At 35.9% G+C, this 22,986-nt stretch overlaps 1 protein-coding gene across 1 annotated transcript in view; it reads right to left on the minus strand.

The window, feature by feature from the left end:
• LOC102689996 (short transient receptor potential channel 7) overlaps positions 1–22,630 on the minus strand; it is a 41,687-nt gene extending 19,057 nt beyond the window's left edge. Inside the window, exons 1-4 of the mRNA XM_015349667.2 lie at positions 22,184–22,630; positions 11,667–12,444; positions 6,842–7,024; positions 1,929–2,093 (exon numbers count right to left, since the gene is read on the minus strand). Of these exons, the coding sequence (XP_015205153.1) occupies positions 1,929–2,093; positions 6,842–7,024; positions 11,667–12,444; positions 22,184–22,185 (1,128 nt within the window). The 5' untranslated portion in view covers positions 22,186–22,630. The remainder of the gene's footprint in view (positions 1–1,928; positions 2,094–6,841; positions 7,025–11,666; positions 12,445–22,183) is intronic.
• Positions 22,631–22,986: the final 356 nt, after the last annotated feature.

The raw sequence follows: 22,986 nt of genomic DNA on the forward strand, positions 1-22,986 counted from the left end.
TGTGTGTTGTTCTCCTTGACTCTGGAACCCAAGATGGTCTGAATACTATACCAATGCACATAATGTTGCAGACAGTTCCAAAAGCAACAGACCAATTCAGCATATCTAAAACAACTTTTTTAAACCCCTGTAAAACTTGACAACAAATATGAATTTTATCGACACACAAAGAGTAGAGCAACATGGAAATCTTAAAACAAATATGCTGAACATACAAATCTTAAAATCGCATCGAGGGGATCAAAATTTATGCCAATAAAATACCTGAGTTTGAAGTTTGTCTGAAAAATTATAAAAATAATTTGCCCTTTTTATATAACTAGATTCCTTTCCATAAATAATAAAAAGGAAAGATAAAAATAAATAGTGAGTCAGCAGGTAATATATGAAGGATTTGACTTCAATATCTTTTGAGGGCAAACAATGTTATGGCTCACCAACTCCTTCTGGAAAAAGGCCTCTTTCCTCCTTTGGATCAGATCAGGAGCAAACACCATGACAAACATATGTAACAAAGGGATTTTGATTTTGTAGATCTTCTTTTGGCATTTTTTCCCAAATCATTTTAAAATGACCCTTGGCAGTATTTATGAATAATAAAAAGAAACAATTTACTTTAGGCTATACAAGAGGTAAAGGTTTAAAGAAAATAAAGAAAACAAGATGAGTGAATTGGTTAAGTACCATGAATATATCTGAAAATGAAATATACCAAAACTATACAAAACTAAACAAATATATACCAAACTAATTCTAAGGACACCACATTTTGTTATAAAACACACCATTGATGAGGATGATGGTGAAATACAACTGAGAGAAAAGTCATAGGAAAGTATCAATTTATCCTGACCAAGGAGTTGCAAATGTAAACTCGTGTAGGATTTACAATGATAAAAGAATGAAACAGGTGTTCCTCCTTAACATTACCCCAAAGCCAAGCTAATAACCCTCATACCCCAGATGAAAAAATATGTCCAGAGATAAAATCTCTTTACTGGCAACAAAGGTACGAAGTTTGTATTTAATACTTTATAGACATCAACTTGGCTGGCTGAGGAAATTATATTGCTGGCTGAAGATCTGCACTGCCACAACATCCCTAATTTATGAGGAAAGAACCAGACAGATGGTAGAAGTATAGCAGAAATGCAAGATTGGAATTGGACGTCCTCCTGAACTTTTGCTAAAAAACACCAATTACCCGCTGTATTTTGAAAAACTCAAATTTCCCGTCATCTGTGTTTTAATCTACAACTGAAGCAAGACAACAAGTGTAGAGAAAAACTGTGTTTAGAGTAATTTAGGACTCAGTCACAATTTGGTCAATATTACACCCAGGGTTCATTGTCAAAATAATGGTTCTGGAATATTTAAGGGCAAAGGGTAGTATCTGGTTCAACGTAACTATTGATGACGGAAAACTGGAAAGACATCTCATGTTGTCAATGTTGATTAAGCTACAAAAAATGTCCCATTTCATTGAAAACATTATAATTAGAATGGTAATTAGACCTGCAAAGAAAAAAGAACAACAGCATTTTCTTCCATGCATTTCTATTCATTTATGCAGCTATTGAGACAGGATGTAGAAATATGTTAATTTGTGTAATACGCATTTTTTGCATTCCTTTTTGTCAAACAACAAAAATGACAAGAATGGAATAATTTGCAAATTAGAAACTGAAAAACACTTTTAATTGCAGGCCAACCAGTGGCTCTTTATGGCTTGTTGACTGCTACCAGCAAGCTTTATCAGAAGAGTACCAGACAGGAACAATAACAAGAGCCATGAATGTACCCTAGACCTTCTATCATTAAGAAAGTAAGAAAACTGGTAGATTCTGCTTTAACAATGTGGGATTTTGATATTAGTGTTTGAAATCATAATAATCAATTGACTATTTATGCACCTGAGGAGCCTGTACCTTGCTGCAGGGCATGATCCAGTAGGCAATGGCCAGAAATGGAAGGCCAATGGTGACTCCCAGGACTGTCAAGCACTTCACTCCTATTGACTGCTGACGCAGCCCAGACAGGTTCTCATACCAGATTGTGAGTAGCTGCTGCTGGCAGTTTGGATGGGCAACAAACTATAGCCAAAGAGAAAGAAAGCAAATCAGCGCAATACGTGCAGCTTTTAAATTTAGGATAGCAACCTACTGTAGCTTTCCCGCATGACCCTACTAATCTCTCTTCATGGATCATCCTTTTTCCATAAACATCTGCATGTAGAACCCAGCTTAAAGACAGAGGAAAATATTTATCCAGTTAAAAGTTTAGCAAATGCATAAATATCACAACCTTACTATTGTACAAATCCTGAAGCATGTGGTGCTAGTGGTGGCTGTCAGCTGAGCAATGTTTATGTGTGGAGGAATTAATATCCCTCTTGGAAACACTTGGAAATCAACACTTTTAGCAAATATGTGATGCCAGAATCCTATGTAGGTGTTCCCACCTCATCACCCACCACAAACATACAGTTAAATAACATTTCAAACATTGTGGAATTGACATTAGTTTTAGATCATGTCAATATAAACATTAATGTTTCACACCCAACAGGAGTGGGGAAGATAAGAAGCTTATAATCTGAAAAACAAAACACACAGTTGTTCTATGTCTGGAAGCATTAACTGTCTCAGCTGAATTTTTGAATAGCTTCAGGGTTAAGCAAGGAAACAATAAGAAAACATTAAAATGTTCCCTGTGCTAGTGTTTTTGATAGTCTTTTGATTGGCATTTCTACTTTTTGATTCTTCATACAGTATAACCAAAGGAGTATTGATACAGAGCACATTTCTCTTTACAAGGATCTCTGAAGTACAAGGGCACTACAAGGACACTAAATCTGATAATGATTCAGGGCAGCTTCAGCATCAGCATCAGCATTGTTGTCATTCAGATGTCATACTTGATTGATCTAAAACACCCCAATGCCAAATGTATAACTTGTGCATGCCACCACAGTAGATTAATTCAACTGATGCACAGAAACCTATAAAGCAATTATTTGAGTGTTCTTCAAAACGCTTTCACTTCTGTGATAAAAATAACATGAGGTATGCACTATGTGTTTTAAACAACTCGTTAAAGATTTCTAATTGAATGTACTGTAAGATCTTCTCAAATACCTCTGTATAGGCAACTGACCCAAAAAGGGACAGAATATGAATAATGTAACACTACAGGGTTCACATGGGTGCTCTCACCACAGCCACATCAGGTCAGCCCCCCACCATCAGGGACTCAAACCCGGGCCTCTGGCATCACTCAACAGGGACCCAGCCTCTTGAGCCAAAGGGAAACCTCCCTTCAGCCCAGTGGCTGCGGACCCCCGGTGATGTCGCCGCTCTGGTAAGCCAGCTCTCACAAGCAATGGAGGCCGCATGTATTACAATAAACAAGCTATACTTCTTGGGGAGAGGATTCAGCAGGTCACTAGTTGAACTAACACTAGTTGAAAAGGCAAGATTGCTGCCAACTAGGTAATAAAGGGTACTTTTCACAGAAACTATTTTCAAAAAATGTTTTTATTCAGACAGTGGCTGGGAAAGGCTTCATTTGCTTCTAGGGAGTCATTTTTATAACCCTTCATCCTAATGGCTCAACTGTTCCCAATGTGATGTCAAGACTCTGGCCCATATAATCACCTTTGTTTTCCCACGTCACCTACTTTAGCAGTTATCTATTTGGGACATTGCAGCTCATTGACTTCTACAAGAAAAAAAGCAAATAATTGTAAGCAAGTAAGGCATGTATGCTTTGCTCCGACATATCCAGAACTCCAGCTGAGGAGGAATAGAGGCCTTGTTAAAAAGAAATACATTTAAGCATTTCTCTTGTTACTAGCAATATAAGCTAAGCATTCCTAAGACGCAATCCCATTTACATATATATTGTGTTTCCTTCTTAAAACATCTGCTGAGATACTGTTCTTTCTAATGAAAGGCAGATAATAATATGCTCAAAAACCCTTTGCCAGTTTCGCTTCATCTTTTCAAAAAAGTAATTTCAAGAAAGTTCTTTTGCCTTTCCCAATTAGATACATTTTTATACCTCAAAAGCTTTCAATTTATTGTCTGTACCTTTTCTATAAATTTAATGAGAGCCATCTTCTCACTCCCAAAACCTATTCTCAGCCAATATTCTTTAGTTAAACTTTTTTATACCTGTGTTCAGAATCTGAGTTTTGGAGAAACTATAAATAAAAGGATGCAAGACTTAATGAATTGATTTACAGTACAATCACAGCAAACAATATTTTGTCTCCTTCAACAACATAAAGCTTCAGAAGGCAAATGAATCACGTTCCTGACATTTGAGGATAAGCACCTCAAAATATTTCACCAATTATCTCTACAGCAAAGTCACAGTTCATTTGCGACTCATTTATCTGAAAGTTGAGGATGTCAGCTCAGCCTGGAGGGTACATTTTCTTTTCACATAAAATAACCATACTATGAGCATCAATTAAAGTACAACCTGACAATCCACAATAAGTAATTTCATTTTTTTATATGGAGCACATTTGCTTGCGCATACATTTTAAACAGTGTGAATGATGTAGAGAAGGAACATCTATAGAAAAATAATCCAAACGTGCTGAAAAAGTTAAATGCAGCACTAAGTCAACTTTACTTTGTGTCATGTCATGAAGGAGTGTCTGTATAGGATATCTACCATTTACTGTAAAAGTAAACTAAAATCTGATGCTGTCACCTCCACCTTTGCGTCTACTGCTTGTCTAACTCCTCACTCTGCACTGGAATCCTAACTTCCTCTGGTCCTATGGTCAGAGGACTATCCCTCAACCAAGAAGATTTAGTCAAATCTCATTCCCAACATTCCCAAACACATCTTATTCTTGGGTGCTATGAATCCTCATAAAGGTAATATTGTATTTCATTTTAGCTGCATTTTGTAGGCATTGTATGACTCATATCCACAACCATAGAATAGAAAAGAGAATTTTCATTTAGTCTTTTCAAGATCAGGAGCCAATTTCACTATTGTATCCGTGGGAGTGTTGTTAGATTTACCTTTTCTCCAAAGTAAAAGAAAGTTTTAATAGGTTCAAATTCCATTGACTGTTCATAAGTTATTTGAGCTAACCGCAATACAGATGTCAACAGCCTCTTTTCTGATGTCAAAGCTGAATATGACACATACTGTAGAAAACAATAACAATTGTATCAACATAACACAAACACTTGGTATCCCTGTTAAACACTCTAATTCGATGAGTGGGAAGTCATTATTAATGCTAATTGGCTTGCTAGAAGTAACACTGACATGTTGGACACTTGTTAACAAATTGTTTAGAATGTGCTGTTCATATTGACAACGTGGTGACACTTTAGAACAGGGTTAGCAAATGTAAATTATAAATGCTAATTGGATTAAATTAATAAAGATTAATTGGGTGGAAGTAACAAATCCTTATCCTGATAAGACCCTGAAACATATTTGTCACAGATTGACAAAAATGGGTCAGCAGGTACTGTATCATAAACCCTGTTGAAATTTAAGTTTGCGTTGAAATTTATGTATTGATAAGCTTCTGACACCAGGGACTCTAGAGAGCATCTGAGGAAGACTATTTTATATTATATTGGATAACAGTCTTGTCGTTCCTGTGGATGCACTGCTGGGTCTGGGAAATAAAAACAACCTGTTGCAGGATTGTTAGGTGGCATGTGGCTACAAAGTTAACTTTTAAAAGCAGTTCCTGCATTTAGGGGTCACCTTCTGCTACATATGCAAGATTTTTTATTTTGTATTACAACATTAAAAACATGTAAAGATACTGTTAATAGACATTTATTCATACAAATCTGTTAATATAGACCTAAATTTAGATCTAAATTAACAAGTTGAACTTTAGTTGAGATCTCCAACATACAGGAACTGTCTATAAACAATCTTTTAATGTATTAATATTGATTAATAATTTATACTTAATTTATTTTGACTAGTAATACAGATTATTACAAATGCCTAACCCTAGGGTTAGGGTCAGCATTACAGGTGTGGTGTAGACTACGGTAAGGAAGACACTGTTTTCTTGCATTAATAATCTCAGTAGAAACTGTGGGTTCATTGTGGGAGCTCTGTCTTCTTTCATATATTCTGTAAGAAGGTCCTGTTATTCTTTAAAAAATGTGTAAATGGGGAAACATTAAATCACACAAAACTAATCTTAAATGACAACTGCCCCCCCTCCTCCTAATTTACTTCAGCTTCTGTCTTTGCCTCTGAGCCTTTTCTTTTTCTTTTACTGAGGTGATCTCAGCTCTGAATCCTTTTCTTCTAATATGTCCATTTTAGACAGAAACTAATGAATATTGTTAACCCATGACTACCAGACAAATCTAATATCTAGACTCATCTATCTTCCCATGCTTCTGCCTCCTACGCACCAGATCATTCCAGGACACAATTAGCAATTCAGTTTTCACCCACTTAGCATTTTGATACATTGCCTTATGCTAAACACTATAAATATGAATCCGCTGTGAAATACAAAATGATGATGGGATTACTTTTCAGATTTTAATAGAAATACAATTAAAATATGTAACTAGATAATGAGTTGCAATAGCCAAGGTGTTTAAATTCTGGTAAAGTAGAGATGTCAACGTCTTCCATAACTCTTGACATTTGTCATAATTTGGGTGGACAGTTTTCCATTTGTCTTTAGTATCCATTTCAATACAGAACAATGAGGTCACCAACTTTGACCTGCTGCCACGCAACACAAATGACAGGTGTTATATCCCCAAAAATGATTTCCCTACTTAATGAACCCAACACAGGTAAATTAACGAGGCTGCACCTTTTTCACTTCATATTTGATGGCCAGTTTCACACGACTGAGGCAGGGCCTGTGGTGATCCCCCTGAGGTACCTGGTCCACGTCTCCATTTAGAATGGCTTCCACTTCCTCGGTGTCTCGGCAAAGGTCTAGCACCCCGACAACGAAATCCTTACATTGCATAGATAACTTCCGGTAATCATTCTGCAAAGTGAGGCAAACACAGAGAATTCGCTTACTTACAAACATAGAGAACACATGTTTACTGTGTTTGAAACAGAGGTAAAAAGAGTTCCAACAAAAATATCTTTCATCCAATTTGTAAAACTACACCAATTGGTTCTGTCATAGACCTTTCCTGGCATGTGACTAGTGACTAATAGGTTAAATCTAATTCTGCTTGTTAAAGCCTCCATCATGATTTCAGACTATTGAAACAAACAAAAAAATGCCTTCTAGTATAGTTGAATTTTAGTGAAGATTTGTGTAATGGTTATAGCAGTTGAAAATGTCATAGGCATGTGGAGAGGCCAAGTTTCAAAGGGTGCATTGGAAACTCCAAAATTCAACAGCTGAAAATAATTTGTGATAATAAAAGCAAAATCTATTTTTATCATTACAAAGCAGTAGTTATTTTGCTTTTATTGACTTTTTGTGGCATTTATGTTTGCCAGGCTGTTGTGTTAATAGCTCTTTTAAGTTCCAGTAATTTACTTTAAAGCATACAATGGTACTGTATAACTAATTTGTTGGGCAGCTTTCGGTTTCATCCATTGCTGGCTGAATATTTGCATAGCATATTGACTGATGTAAATTAGTGAAAAATACTTTCCATACCAATTTCTGCCCTATATTTTGAGCAACCATATTGCATTGATATTGTGAGCCCAATCAAGAAGCACTTCCATAAGTTCTTTGTCTTGAAAATGTAGTATATCAAATAACAATACACAAAATAGGACATTTTAAGCTTAACCTTTTTACAACATGGCAGTTGCAATCAGATCTCATCTGATGTATTACCCCCAATAATAATAAAAATAAATCAATTCAATACTAGGAATTAGAGTACTAATGAAAATGTGAGGCTTTCATTCGTTCATAACCATAATGTGTTAGATTACTTCATGAATTACTCATGTGGACATGACAAAATAAGTACTATGTGCATACAGTATGACTGGTGAAAAAAGAAAATATTTATTTCCTAATGTATTCCAGAAATGATGGAGGGTAATACAGATTTTCAGCAACTGTGGTGTGCACATCTGTTTCTTTAACACATGAGTACACAGCCTAAGGGTGGAGCAGAAGATTAGACTTTATGCTTTAATGCAGGGAAAATTCAAAGGATCATTTTAATTTCATCATACTTCCAATCCTAAATTGTAAATTAGTGACACAAAAGGGAAAAGCAATTATTAAGGCGTCAAAAAGAGAAGAGAAAGATATTTTGATGCTCTAATAAATGCCATGTGAAGAGAGATCCTTAATGTAATGTCATGTATTTATTTCCAAAATATTCTCATAAAACATAAAAGGACTCTACGTACTGTACAACATATTACATCAACACTACTATATAGAGTGTCACCATCAACAAATAGATGCCCATGATGGTAAAAAAAACACCAACAAACTATTTCTAAAACCATATGCAGCAGATCATAATCTGCGGCGACTATGTGGATGTCAGGATGAAACCATAAATATTCATCAGTGGCATGAATCTGCATGAGAGAGTTCTAGAATCTTTATGCATCGAAAAGCTTTCAAAGGGATTCATACCCAATGACTCGTCTACAGTGACTATAATAAATTCTGTATTACACTGCACTCAGCCTGCAGTGGTTTTTACTTTGGGTGCTAGAGTCTCTTTTGTGCAGGGTGAAAATTGAGCCCCTAGACAGGTACAGCTGCCTACCTATCCCTCTCAATTGTAGACACTTCTTTTTTCTACATCAGTTCATTGAGCATCATGCATTGGATGAAATGACTATTGAAAATACATGGATGGAAAAATTCAGTTGTAATTTGGTGATTTTTGAAACCCAGGCTGAATATTGAATATTGTTTTTTTTTCAGGGTGAATACTGGTTCTGGAATGGTTGGATTCAATGTTTTAATAACAACTGATATAGAGGCCTCTCTGATTGTGTCACACTGGGAAAAGACAAGATACATTCTGTAAACCATGGATAGAAAAACAAGGAATGTTTGAGTTCTATAAAGGAATTACCTTTCTCCAGAAAGCAAAACCTAAAAAATGATCTCAAAGATAGAGTGGAAGGTTAACAGACTGAAGCAATGAAGTACAGCACCTTTCACTGAAACATGTTTTTGTAAGATGTTGAAAGCCTGAAGGGTATAAATTGCCTCTTCACTACATGAAAAAATATTCCATGCACGCCACAAGCAAGATTAGCTATTTCTTATCTTAGGTAGCACATTCCAGAGTATAATTGTAACTACCTTTCCAGTAAAAACTGTTTTCGATTCATGCATGCTTTTGAGGGATACACAACAGCCTTTTTGTACAGGCAGATAAAACCAATGTCTTTTTGGCTGAAAAAAAAACTGCAAATAATTACAAAGTAAGACTTTATTTTAATTTAAAGTAACCTTTCATGTCAATAACTTCAAAAAGCTGTATCCTCTGGGAAAGGACCTTTAGAGAAAGAGTTTGCCTTTCAAAAAGAGAGTGGGGTTTATCTCTGATTTTATCATTCTCAAAATCACATGTACTAATCCTTGCGCTGAAAGAGAAGAAGCAAAAACAGCTCCTCTGGAGATTTTGTGCATGATCCCTTTTTTAGCCTTTGCTGTTCTGTATTTTGAAACTCACATACTGCTGTATTGTTCAAACAGAATGTGTTTCACTTGTGAAGCTGATGGGGTGGAAGTAAATGCATTTAAAACAGTAACTCTTAATGGACAGAGCAGTTCGAGGGTTCCAGTGGGTAATATTATATCATCTATGTTTGTGTGTAAATATGTAGATGGTACACACCTCCTGTAGCCTGGTCTCATCAAATCTCAGGAGCAAAGCAAAGCTGGGACTATTGAGCACTGGGATCGCAGATCTTCAAGAAATAACGGGTTGCTGCTACAAATGGGGTTAGTGGGCCAGTATGTATCTCTACTCCCTTTGTGCCAGAAAGTCTTAAACAATGTCCCAGTACAGTGGCAGTGGACAGGGTGGTGTTCAAACTGCTGTCCTTTAAATGAGACATTAAACATAGGTTCTACTAAATGCTAAATTCCACTGTAGCATACTTAGTCAGTCTTGTATGACGTGCTGTACAGTGAGTCTGCTGATGCATAATGGCTCTGGGATGTCACCTAAGGTGGGTGCTACACTTTGGTATTGAATTAACTTGAAATCATGCTATATCAGAATACGGGAATGGATGAGTTGGAGACTTCGTAGCTCTTTTGTGAAATAGGGGTTTGGAATGATTATGTTTACAAAAGATAAAAAAACATAATGTTTGTGAGAAGTTGACTTATTTTATTATAAAGGACACAAATGTACTTACACTACATATAATACAACTACTAAGTAGGTTTATTGGAATAAATGAAGCAAATGGTTTTCAAACACATGAGAAATTAAGAAATGTAACTTAATTGGGTTTTTTTCGGACCTAAGATTTTTCAATGCATAAGCTGTAAAGGTTTAATTTTGAACAGACATATTTGTGTTCAACCCTATTTGAAGGTGAATTGGCCACAGCACCAAGATAGAATAATTATACAGATGTCAGGCTATTAATAGTACAGTTAATAATTTCATTGAAAAGAAATTAAATATGTGGCCTCAACTGTATCTACAAAAACATTAGGGATGTTATATAATTAGGAAATAATAACATTTTGATTGCTGGCAATTAAATACTGTCCTTTAAAAGGACCTTTTCCATGTACGTCTTCTTCATAAACAGAAAAAGACATCTGGGTCATTGTAAAAAGCTTGATTACTTGTTCCTCGTGAATAGAGTAATACATTTAAAAATCCATCTGGCTTCTGGTATTTACTATATCCCAATTTCAATCTTTACCTCAGAAATAAAAAAATAACAGAATATGTACATTACTGTGCAAATGTCTTACACATTGTTAGGTCAGTGTTTTTCACTTCACACAGAAACACAATTCTATGAAGATCTTCTACTGAAATCTCAGTAGTTAATCCTGACAGATCTGCATTACATGGCAATAAATATGCCTTTTATCTCTATGGATGTGGAGAGAAAGAAACAAATGGTGTTTAAGTTGAGCAATACCTGATGAGCCTATTGGATTTGATTGGTGAGTGTGATGGATTGGCTAGTACAAAATGGCATGTTGGCTGCTCATGCATAGCTTACCTTGAGCTGTTGTGATCAAGTTCTTGAGGATCCAGATGGATATGGATGGACTTAAAGATGGCTAAGTTTGGTTTCTTCTTAACAAAACTAAGATGCATCTCTCCCCCAAAAAATCAAAGTATTTTTCAGCAATATGCTTTACAAATGTTTTAAGAAGAGATGTATATTTTCCATATAGTAGTAAAGGGATTACTACATGGAAATTTGCATTTAAAAGGAAACATATAAGACAAAATAAAAATTGTAGTGAGTTTGAGCTAAACATGAAAAACATGTACCTGTAAAAGAACTCATTACTCCAAAATACTCAAATATAAATATCCTCATCTAAGGATTCCAGATTTTTAAATAACCCCTGAATTTATACTAGAAGACAAAATTATGAGAAAAAGAAAAGCAGCAATGGACACAAAATCTAATATATAGTATCATGATGCCACCTTACCAGGACATCTACACCACCTTCAATTTCTCACCTTAAACTCTGTCTCTATGTTTGCAAGTCTTGCCAGCTCGTTGCTGAGCTCTAAGGCAGTAAGTACAGGGTCTTCGCTGGAAAGGGATAAGTAGGCGGCACTGGCCAGCCCCTTGTACGCATTCATCCTTGAGCGCGAATGGCTGAAGGAGTCTTTTCTCTGTTTCTCAGTGCACTCGTGGCACTTGCAGAAATAGTCATGTGGCTTCTCAATGCGAGCCCCCTTCATCAGGAGGATGTGTACGATCTCGTATTCCTGGCAGTGGGCAGCCAGGATGACGGGGGTGATGTCGTGGGAGAAGCGGGTGCCGTCCTCATCATAGGCGTAGAAGTCGTCGTCCCGCAGCTCCTGTTCCAGGGGGCTGAGGGTAAGCCTGAGGCCGCCGGCAAAGGCAGGGTGATTGAGGATGGCCTCCACGATCCGCACGTAGCCCTTGCTGATGGCCAGCAGGAGAGCATCCCCCACTCGCGCCAAGTTGTCCTTTTTCAGGAGCAGCTCTGTCACCTCCAGGTGCTCGTTCCCCACTGCCAGCTGCAAGGAGTTCTGGCCCATGTAGTCCACGCAGTTAAAGTTCAGGGTCTTCGACTCTTCCAGCATCTTCCTCACGACGGGGATGTTACCGTATTCAGCGGCATCGAGGAAGCGTTCCTCTTCTGCTGTTAGGCTAGTCCCCTTCTCGTTGAACATGTACGCTGGCCCACGGATGGCCTGCCGCCTGCCCTTCTCCCGGAGTGTGGTGTGGCGGCGATGCATGACTTCACTACCACTTCTCTGCAGCCTGCGATGCATGAGAGAGAAATCCTCATCAGTATTAGATTGTTCAAGTGGGATACAACCATGTTTGGTAACTTTTTAAAGTAAGATTAACTTACCATGTAACATAAGTGGGACCATTTTCATGATTAACTTACCACGTAACACAAAGAGTAACATATTTATTTACATCTTTATTTTTCATTAACAACATAGTGCAATAAAGTTGGATCACATCACTGAAAATGGCTATTTAGGCTTTTTGAATGCTGTCTGTGATTCCAAAATTCAGTTTATTTTTTTTAAAGAAGTGTGTGTGCTGGTGTGCATTTAATAAAATTGACACCTAGTTGTTTAAACTACAGCATAAGAAGCTGCAACCAAAGTTAAATTTAAATTATGCTTGACCTTGACCAGTTCATCAAAGTCAATCTTAGCTGGTTACTGGTTTTTATTGCTTAATTAATTGAATGATTATTTGACTGATTTGGGGGTAGAAGAAGCTTGTTTCCTGAAACATAGTTGCAGCGTTTATTTGTTCATCAACTTCACTACTAATTTTCACTACTAAATCCTTGTTCACTTCTCAGGCACTACAGTTTACTGTTCTTAACAACATCTTAATAAATTGACCCTTTTCGTTTGACTTTGTGTGACTGGATAGATGTCATGGGCCATGCAGAATTTAAGGCACTCAACCATAAGGCCTTGATAACACAGAAATACATTTGGTAAAAGTGTTATTTTCACCACACAGCCCTGCTTTTATGTCTGCTATTATTGTAGAGAAGTTACTTCTGAATCTAAAAAGGACCTTTATTTAAAAGCTTTATCATTTGCAAAAATTATACAGCACCTGCTCTGCCAGATGATGATCTGTTCGTTTTCCCTACAATGCCTGTGACTGCACTTCCTTATAATTGAACTGATTTTGGTGTTTTACAGTACATAGCAAGAATGGTGTTTTCATCACATCTATTTTATTAAATAAATGGATTCACCCAAGAGTCTTAATTTTCTAGACCTTTTCCATAGGTATGTTGTTTTCACTTTAATACACAGTACACACAGTATATATTTCCACAGTTCTCTTGCAAATTGAATGCTTCAGTGCTTCTTTTTCATGTTTATTTCTGCAGGCAAATCAGCTGCGACTCTTAGCAAGATCTAACACAGATGGCAAGACTTTCAGGTAAGCGCTGGAAACTAAACAATTCCATTTTTAAACAGAACACACGGAAACATATTTACTCTCAGATAAAAGCAGGGCATATCTCCCACGTAGTCACTACAAATACTGTAGTCTTCTTCAAAAAACAGAACTGCTCTTCAGGGGGTTATTTTCTACTGCATTTTCTTATTAAGCCATCTCACAAATTTGTATAATCATGTGTGTCTCTCTTAACTGTTCTGTTTCCATTTCGGTTTGAACCTACAATATTTAAAATCCCTGAACGATACAGGATGGAAACAGAAGCAATGCAACAAATCAGAATAACAGGGATATATTCTGCTGCTTTGAGAACCTCTTGAATTTCTTCACACTCAGCACATATTTCAAATTCTCAATTAATTTGTACCTTAGACAGTATCTGGTGAATTCCAGTGAACCGAAATGATATAATTACAAAAATTCTTCACTGATATGACCTGCTATTATTTTGCTCAAGTCACCACACCCTCTCATTACAATTTTCATAACCCACTATTTAAAATAAGCTTATTTTCACTCATATTCCAGTTTTCTCCACTGCATTAAATCTTTATTCTGCAGCCTCCCTCTGCTGGCATTTTGTAACGATCGTTGCATTTTAATTATGTGTCATGTTGATGCGGATATTCATGATCTCCCCCATTCATTTACCCCTCATTTACATACCTCTTTTAGGGGTACTTTCAACCGCGAATGCTGCTCATACAGTAATCATGCAAAGAGTAGGGCAATGTTATGATGTGGCAAACCCCTAATGTTTTAACAGAAATTAGTTTAGTCTGCCAGGACTTTTTAAATATTCTATGTCTTTTTCACATAAGACATTTTATGATAAAGACAGGCATAGCATAAATGAAAAAAAAGCTTTCTATTTGATACTGTTTATCTGAAGAGTTAGAAGTCTTAAACCTCCTTATCTTGTCTTTCCATGATTTCAGACCCCTGTTTTTTTGCTTGGATGGCACAGGCTACCCCTCCCAACCAGAAAATAGATAACACAGCCACACGTTTGTTAAAGAATTGTGACTGACAAGGGGTCATGGTAAGTTAAAGGAAGCAGCAGAATCACTCACAGATGTATGGAAGTAAATCTGACACTTTTCCACATTAGACCTTCAGCTCTTTGTGTATGATTCATAAAGAAGCATTGAGCTTTGTCATTTTTTGTCTTCACTAAATACAAATGTAAGAACTGCATTCAAACGTTCATATTAAAGAAACCAAAAAATAAGGAGGTTATATTTTGTTTGATGTAAATGTTTCTCAAGACTTGCAAGTAGGTGTTGATCATATTGTTCTATGCGCAGCTGGTGTCAGAGAAAAGTCTCAATGTTCTCTGTTTTGCATTTTATCTCTTACATTTAAGGAACTCTTTTTGAAGAGCCTTAGATAGACAGGACCTGGTGCCGATGTACATAGAAAGAGGATGTATATTACTAGATAAAGATTTAAAGATATTGGATACATCTCACTAGGACAACTATAATAGACTATAATAAAATGATGCAGGAATATCCTGACTCTCCTTTGCAAATAGTCATTGTGGTCCACCACATACAAAAATAGAACAGCATTGTCCTTCTGTGCTTCTGTGTCATTTCAGAAGGTCATAGTTGACTTAATGATTAATCTTCTATGTGTACCACTATCTATCAGGTGGGCTCCCTGTTGCTGTGACCCTTATTACGAATAAACACCTTTCTTATAATGAATGGATAGATGAATATAAATATAAGAGTATAAAATTAAATCCTGATTTTGAAAAACCTTGACTGAGCATTTTATTAAACATAAGACAACTTCATAATTCAACCTTGTCAGAATCAATTTTTCTGCATTGTCCTCTACCTTATACTTGTAAACCCTGGATAAGGTTGTCAACCTTCCAAATAAATTATGAATCATTGTTATAATACAGTGCAATATGTATTTAATAGTGATTGTAGATTTGACATGTAATTTATGTGAACTCATGTATAAGTGATTCACCCTCCACACATTGAAATGTAGATTCAATGTTAATATAACAACTATTCAGTTGTATTTCTAATATTATTGAGTTTATCGTGGAAGTCAGTCTGAGCTGCACAAGAATAAAATGTATTTAATAAATCAGATAAATGCCAAATTATTCTCTTGGATGATGATGAATTTCTCTTATACAGTTGTTGACTACAGTAAGTCTGAGAAGAAAAAGCCCTGTGATGGGCAGGATGTTTTGGACAATTTGTTCAGTAGCAACCTCAAGACTTATTTTTAAAGCATATTCAAAACTGAGTTTATTAAACTATTGTCTATGAGAATCCTTGGCTAATACAGTACAGCAGTCTGTTATATCACATGCTCACTATAATAGCATTGCTGTTTTGGAATTTCTCCACACTGTCTTGTTGTTTCGTTCAGCTTTACAACAGAGATAATTGTTCAAACTGTTCAAATTGTTCAAAATTTAAACTAACTCTTTACATGGATTTTGTTCATTACAAGAACCAACATCCTAAAGAAGTTAAATATGGGCAACGGATTAAGATCATAGAGACATTAACAACAATAGGTGGACATTCACCCCTTCTGTATTTGCATGCTAGTTGGTAATTGATCAGAGTAATCAGAGGGCCTTTCACACTCATTTATTGAAGGAAGCCAGTATATCAGCTTCAGTAAAATGGCAGCTAGCTTGTACCAGACTCCCACAGTCTTTTGCGTAAAGACCTGCCTTCTAATGCCCATTCCTTTCATTTTCACTCGTGTCTTACATTCGTACAGTAATATCTATGGTGGAATATGAGCTGCAACTCAGTCGTACTATTTGCAGTTATACTGTATATACAGACACTAGTATTTTGTTAACATAATAATTCTCTCCAAAAGATACTTTAAAAACTGTAATATTATTTAGAGTAATACCCTTTTCTAATCGATGTAAAGCTAAAATCAGCACCTAGAGGGAAAGGGAAATTAAGATAATGACTTACCAACAGTATAACAGTATGCCCAGCTGTATAGATAGTGCTGTGGGGAGATGTAACCAGGCCTTAAGACGTCTCATCTCTAGTTGCACACAGGAGTAGAACAATATGGTTTAAGAGATCATAATGATCAAAATAAAATTAAATCTAATGGAAATGTAATTGATATTGCTTCTAGATTTTTTTGAAAATTGCATTAAAAACATAAAGGGCAATAATCATAGTGAATTAAGTCATAGTAATGGTTCTAATTCAAAATCTTTATAGAAAATAAAACTTCCTGTATAATTGTAAAGCACTAAAAGTATTATTCTGGAATAGATTTGAAGATTATTAAGTACTTTTCTTTGTTTGTCAAAAACGTAAATAACTTTAGTCTTGTTTTTTGCGACTGTGAAGAAATGGACCTAACAAAGATTTTTGAGAGTTTTGTCATCAATCACTGCCGAAGATAAACTACAGGACAATAAAACCCTGTATGAAAACATCTACAAAATTAATCCACTTCACAAACAAATTTAAAAACGAAAGAAGTTTTCAAAGTGGTGATGCATTCAGTAAGAATATATGGCTTTTTTTAAAATTAATTTTTAGATTAATTTCAGAGTTGAGAAGGAAGAATCTTTGCTGAGGTGTGTTTTGTGGAATGCAAGAGGAAGACATTAGGATTCAGCTGGAGAAGTTGTGAGACTTATAAATGGGCAGGTATGTGAGAGGATGGATAGACATGGATCTTTCATATACAAGAAAATAGACTACAAGTGAGAGGAGGCCCTTTTGTCCATTAGGCACATTTGGTTGCTAGTAGCTAAGTGATCCAAACCTCTCTTTCAACTACTTCCTCAAAAAAAAACCAGGCTGTCACCTTCCACGGTACAGATGGGTAGCTTGTTCCAGAATCCCACAACCATTTGTATAAAAAAGTACATCCTGTTCTTGGCACTGAATGCAGAACAACAGTAGAGTATTAGTGGAGTGAATACCCTTGTTTAGAATACTGGAAGAGCAAAACAAAACTACATTTGGACAACCAAAAATGTGAAAAATGTAATCAATACTTCAATCATAAGGACCAAATAATCAACCACAGACTTTTATACCAAATGTATAGTAAAATAAGAGAACCTACTCAAGTTAGTAACTTGCTTAGCATATGCCCTTATCCAGGGCGACTTACAATATAGAAAACATACCTTAAATGTAAGTACAAGAAGAACTGCGAAGGAACAATAAACTAACAATACACTGAATTAAAAAATGACAATGAGGCTTGTACAAACTGCATGTGCTGCACACACAAAATGAAAAAGAACTGGAAAAAAATGGAAAGTTGTAATATGAGAATAAATCTAAGATTTTAACATTACTTCCCACATACTGTATAATCATACATCTTGAAACTAATAAAACAGACTGACAAGACTTACTACAAATCTATTATTCAGCACATCAGATGGACATGAAATAAATGTTAGTAAAGGAACATTCGAATTTATACATGGAAATGATTTTTTTGTATCTGTCGAGAAGTGATAAGGAGGTGTGTTAGTATGATTTCTATAATATAACTTGAATACACTCTGTTGGAATGCAATTGATCTCAATGTAGATTTCTCACAGAAGAAGGTGTTTTAACATTTAATATTAAAAAATATATTATTTGCGTGAAACAAGTCATATTTTAATCTTACATGTTGTGTTACCACATCTCCTTTGCATTTTGCTTTATGTTATTGATTTCCTAATTATTAATTTATCCATAAAACCTGAAAACACATGTCATATTTATTTGGAAAAAGTCAGAGCTAAGATACAGTACAGACCTGTACACCTATAGGAATATCTGGTAAAAGCACACTCAACACAGCCCATATCCACAAACATATTGTGGAGTGTTGGAAAATATCATGCTGCCAAAGAGCATGAATACAGGTTACCTTCATAGGATAGCAGGAAGGAGGAGTTTCAAGGATCTTTCAAGGCAAAAGAGCCTATTAAAAAATCACAGATTTAGCAAACAGCTGTCCTGTGCTGGAATAATCACAAACAGGAATAATGAAATTACTGGTCAGTGCAAATACTACAACATGATGCTGTCACCTCTCTGTAATGCCAACAGACACCTGAGGTGGAGGAATACCAACAAATAGAATGAACAGCACAGAAAAAAATGATGTGGAAATCAATAGAAATAATGAAAAGCCTGTTAAATTAATTACAGGTGGAAGGACCTTGAATAATGTGAGCCGCAGATATCCTTTCTCATCTTCGAAAGCAGCCATGTTCACATTTCCCCAGGTAGGAAAATGTGATCCAGCCTTAGCATTTATACTGCAGATTTTCTACAATGACGAAAATCTGAAGTGAAGCTTAAAACAGCATCATGGGAAAAATAAAGAATTTTGCTGTCCTCTGAGACATTTAGCAGTTTTCATATGTTTCATATGTTAATGTATGTTAATTTTTTTTTTTCAGAAGGTGTTATCTCTTGTCTCATTTTAAATGCAAAACCTCTCAAAGCACAAACAGTGATTACAAATAAAAAAACAATGTCTGGAAAGAAGCCAAGTTCATTTTAGTTGATAAGCGTGAAGGAGTTTTAAAGGTTGGCTGTTTCTATTTGATCAATTGTCTTTTTTTTAAGAGGAAACATTTTTCACCTTCCTAATTTGAAAAGTCCAATCATAAATCACCATCAGTAAGTTCTCCACTAACAAGCTGCCTGTATAGCAAAAAGGTGTATTAACACTTCTTCTCAGCATTTTCTTTTTGCTTTTCTTCCTATCAGTGCCCTCTAGAGTAGCATCATCACATTAAATCGCTGGTTACTGTAGTTGGGGTAAATATTGTGAACATGCTTAGTTTACACTTGTCTCTTCGGTTTGAAAATGATGAACTCATGGTCATTAGCACAAGCAGTACCTGAACACAGATACCGTGCCAGCATGTGACAAGGGAAATCCTTTCCACATGGATCATCTCCACACCACTGTACACTGTCACCTCCTTTTGCTTATGGAAGTATTAAAAATGGGTTTTATTCTGTTAAGGGAAAAGTAATTTATTCTCTGAACTAAGAAGGTTTTGTTACATTTATCATTTCTACGAACTAAACAAACTGGAATATTAATTAATATTTTAGCATAAATGTGAAAGGCACAACTGCATTTTGAGGAAAAGGAGACCGAAACCTTTTTAGCGTTCTCAGGTAAACATACCCTACTCATCTGCAACCATGGAAAAATTAAAAAGGCCAGCATAAGAGCGAGAGAAATACACGGGACAAGCTCTGCCACAGTGTCTGAATTGTAAGATGAAATGAGGGAAGACAACCATTTCATTCTGAAAAAATACTAAAAAAAAAATCAGAGCTCTGACAAGCGTCAGTATTCATGTAATCAAATATGGCTCAAGACCTCGAACCCGCTAAAAGACAGGCAGAATTCTGGTGTGACTGCTACAACAACCATGCGCCTCACAGGGAATTCTTAAGACTTTTCTGAACGTAACTATCCTGGTGCTGAATTCGGATAAATCCCGAAAGGCCAAGAGTACAAAGAGTAGGCATTTCTCTACAATGTAAAGATAAAAGCAATTGTGTAAAGTGGCAGACGTGGTGAGTAGGAGATACTGTATCGTTCGTGTATAAATTAAAAAATGTAAAATGGAGATTTTGGGTGGGGGTGGGGAAGGATTTGAAACGGAATACACTAGAAAATTCGGGATTTCCTCTCATCCCCTCCCACGCCAAAAAAAAAAGAAAAAAAGAGGTAAAACACCATCTAAAGACGTCACAGCAATCTCTCTGTGGTCATGGGTCGTGTTGGATTTTAAATGAAGTGAATCTATCACACTACCCAGCTGAACTTTAAACGGAATGGACATTGTTCCGTAGAATACTTAACGTCACAGAATCACAAGGTTACAAAATGTCAACTGTTTAGATACCTATAGCAGTAAAGCAGTCATGTTTTCTAATACATGCAAATAGCGAAAGTTCGATACTGCTTGTTTAATGGTTGTGTATATTATAATGCTACATTTTGAATCTCTCATAAGTTAAATTTCTATAACCTAGTTTACAGTGTAAACCTGCGTTGCAATAATTTAAATGAGACAGTTCTGAATATTTTAATAATATAATCAATAATGGTAATGTGCATTTGGAATAATCCAGATATTACCACGTCTAATACCCCCATTATAAGCCCATAGAGAATACTTGCAATATCTTGTTTAAGAAGGGGATTTATTTTGCACAATAATAGCTGGAAACCATTACGCCCCAACAAGCTAAAGGCACCTGTCTCTGATTTGAAAAATCAAATCACGAATTAATATGTTAGCTACATGTCATTTGTTAACGTTATTCAGAAAGCAATTTTATACCAAATATTTCACGTGTGCAAATGTGTGTAAACGCATTAATGTATAAAATTAATATATGATTTTGAAAACATTTATATTATTGTGCTCACCTGAGTATATAGGTTTAAAAATGATTATTTCTCTTACATCGTTCGGATTAACGTCTCTGAATATGAAGATGTACTGTAAGCTAAAAAAGCAAGATAAATTCCCATTTAACCTTTGTTAATAAATAATCACAAATCAAGTACTACTATTACTATTCGAGAAACCATTTCCTACTTTATTTATGTAGTGTACTTTACGGAGACAAGTTTCTTATAGAATACTTTACTCTCCTAGTCTTGTATTCCGAACAGTCACAGCTCTGTGACGGGACGTATATAGAGGTCGCCACTCAGAGGTCAAAGGCATGCAATCTTGCATTTTAGGGTCGGGTCTAAATCCTCGTTTTTATTCAGTATTACCATTTTAAGGTTAAAGATTAGAGCCCACTACTTATAATTGGTATGATACCTCTTTTACTTTGTTACTTATCTTATACCGTCAAGACACTACCTTCATTTTTGCGATATAGTAAATAAAATTGTTATGAAAAGGGTTCTGACACCTCTCACTGTGAAGTGAATTAGTGCATAAACACTAATATTATTATTTAATATTAATATTAAGAAGAAGAAGAAGTGTTGCTGCCCTTTGTTAATGAAGAAATTCTGGAATTGTATCAGTTCACAAATTGACAGAAATATGTAATAACGTTTTTAAGCTTCAGTTCCATAATATTGGTGTAAAAATGTCTCGTTATAGCATTATAGTGCTATATTTCCCAGTATTTAAAGTTACAAATGCTTCACCTTTGTTTGATACACGTCAAGGAATTGTTCAATAGGTGTCGCTGCGATGCTCTTACGTCACAGAGTTACTGATAAAAAAACTTTATATTAGTGGAAGCCTGAAAATATATCCAGAAATAAGTCAAGCCTGGATGATGATTATCAGGACATTTTTACATTATTATTACTATTAATATATATCCTTAGTGGATTGCCTACTATTTGCTCCGTATCAAGAGTAACGAAAAGGAAAACACATTTTACAATCAATAGACTGATATTAAACAGTTATTGGTTTCTAAAAAAAATGGAAACATGACTTGTTTGAAAATTTAAACATATTACTACCAATAGAAACAAAAATCATAGTACAGTACTTACATCCGGTGTGCAGCGCGTTGTTTTGCTTTCTTCTCTAAATGAGACAGATATTCCTAACACCAATTGCCATAATCCACTGTGTCACGGTTTCAATGAGAACGCTGTCCAAGGTCCTGAAATGCACTGCAGATTTCCTTATAAGCATGTCTGTTAGTTCTGATGTCCATGGTACAAAAGAAAAAACACGTTTTTTTCCATTTGCTTCACCTAAGCGCGCATTCTCCCTTTGCATTGATAAAGTCCGAGGTGTCTTACAATTGGGGGTTAACTCGGACTGCTAAAAGTGCGAGACGTCCTCCCCATATACTGAGTTAAGTGCGAGATCCGCCGCGCCTTTGGGTGAAATGAGAATCTCCGCTGTTCATATTAGCGCGAGGTGCCCCTGTTGCTGAGAGGCTTCCTCTGGTCTGTGTGGAAGAGATGAGACGCGCTCTGTGGCGAGTTCGGTGGCGGCGATCGAGTCCAGCTCTACAGTTCTTCTCCCCAGAAACTAGAGATGACAAAAAGATAACATTATTAGTACTACTGACGTAATAACTAGATACATCTAGCTGATTAAAACACTAACAGCCGCTAAATGAGACTAAGCAAATTGACAGAGTCGGGAGGAGAGAAAAAAAGAAACGTTCGTATAAGAACGACCTCCCATTTGGTTCTGTTAAAGCAGTGTTCTGCCTTGGTGTTCTGTGTTAGGTCAACATTATGCCTCCCCCAAAAAACATACAGAATAATGGTACTGTACATGTACTTCAAAGTCTCCCCCACCTCCCGCCTTCCCGTGTATATAAAGTACATACATTATC

This window comes from Lepisosteus oculatus, chromosome 11 (genome assembly GCF_040954835.1).
Source record: "Lepisosteus oculatus isolate fLepOcu1 chromosome 11, fLepOcu1.hap2, whole genome shotgun sequence".
NCBI lineage: Eukaryota > Metazoa > Chordata > Actinopteri > Semionotiformes > Lepisosteidae > Lepisosteus > Lepisosteus oculatus.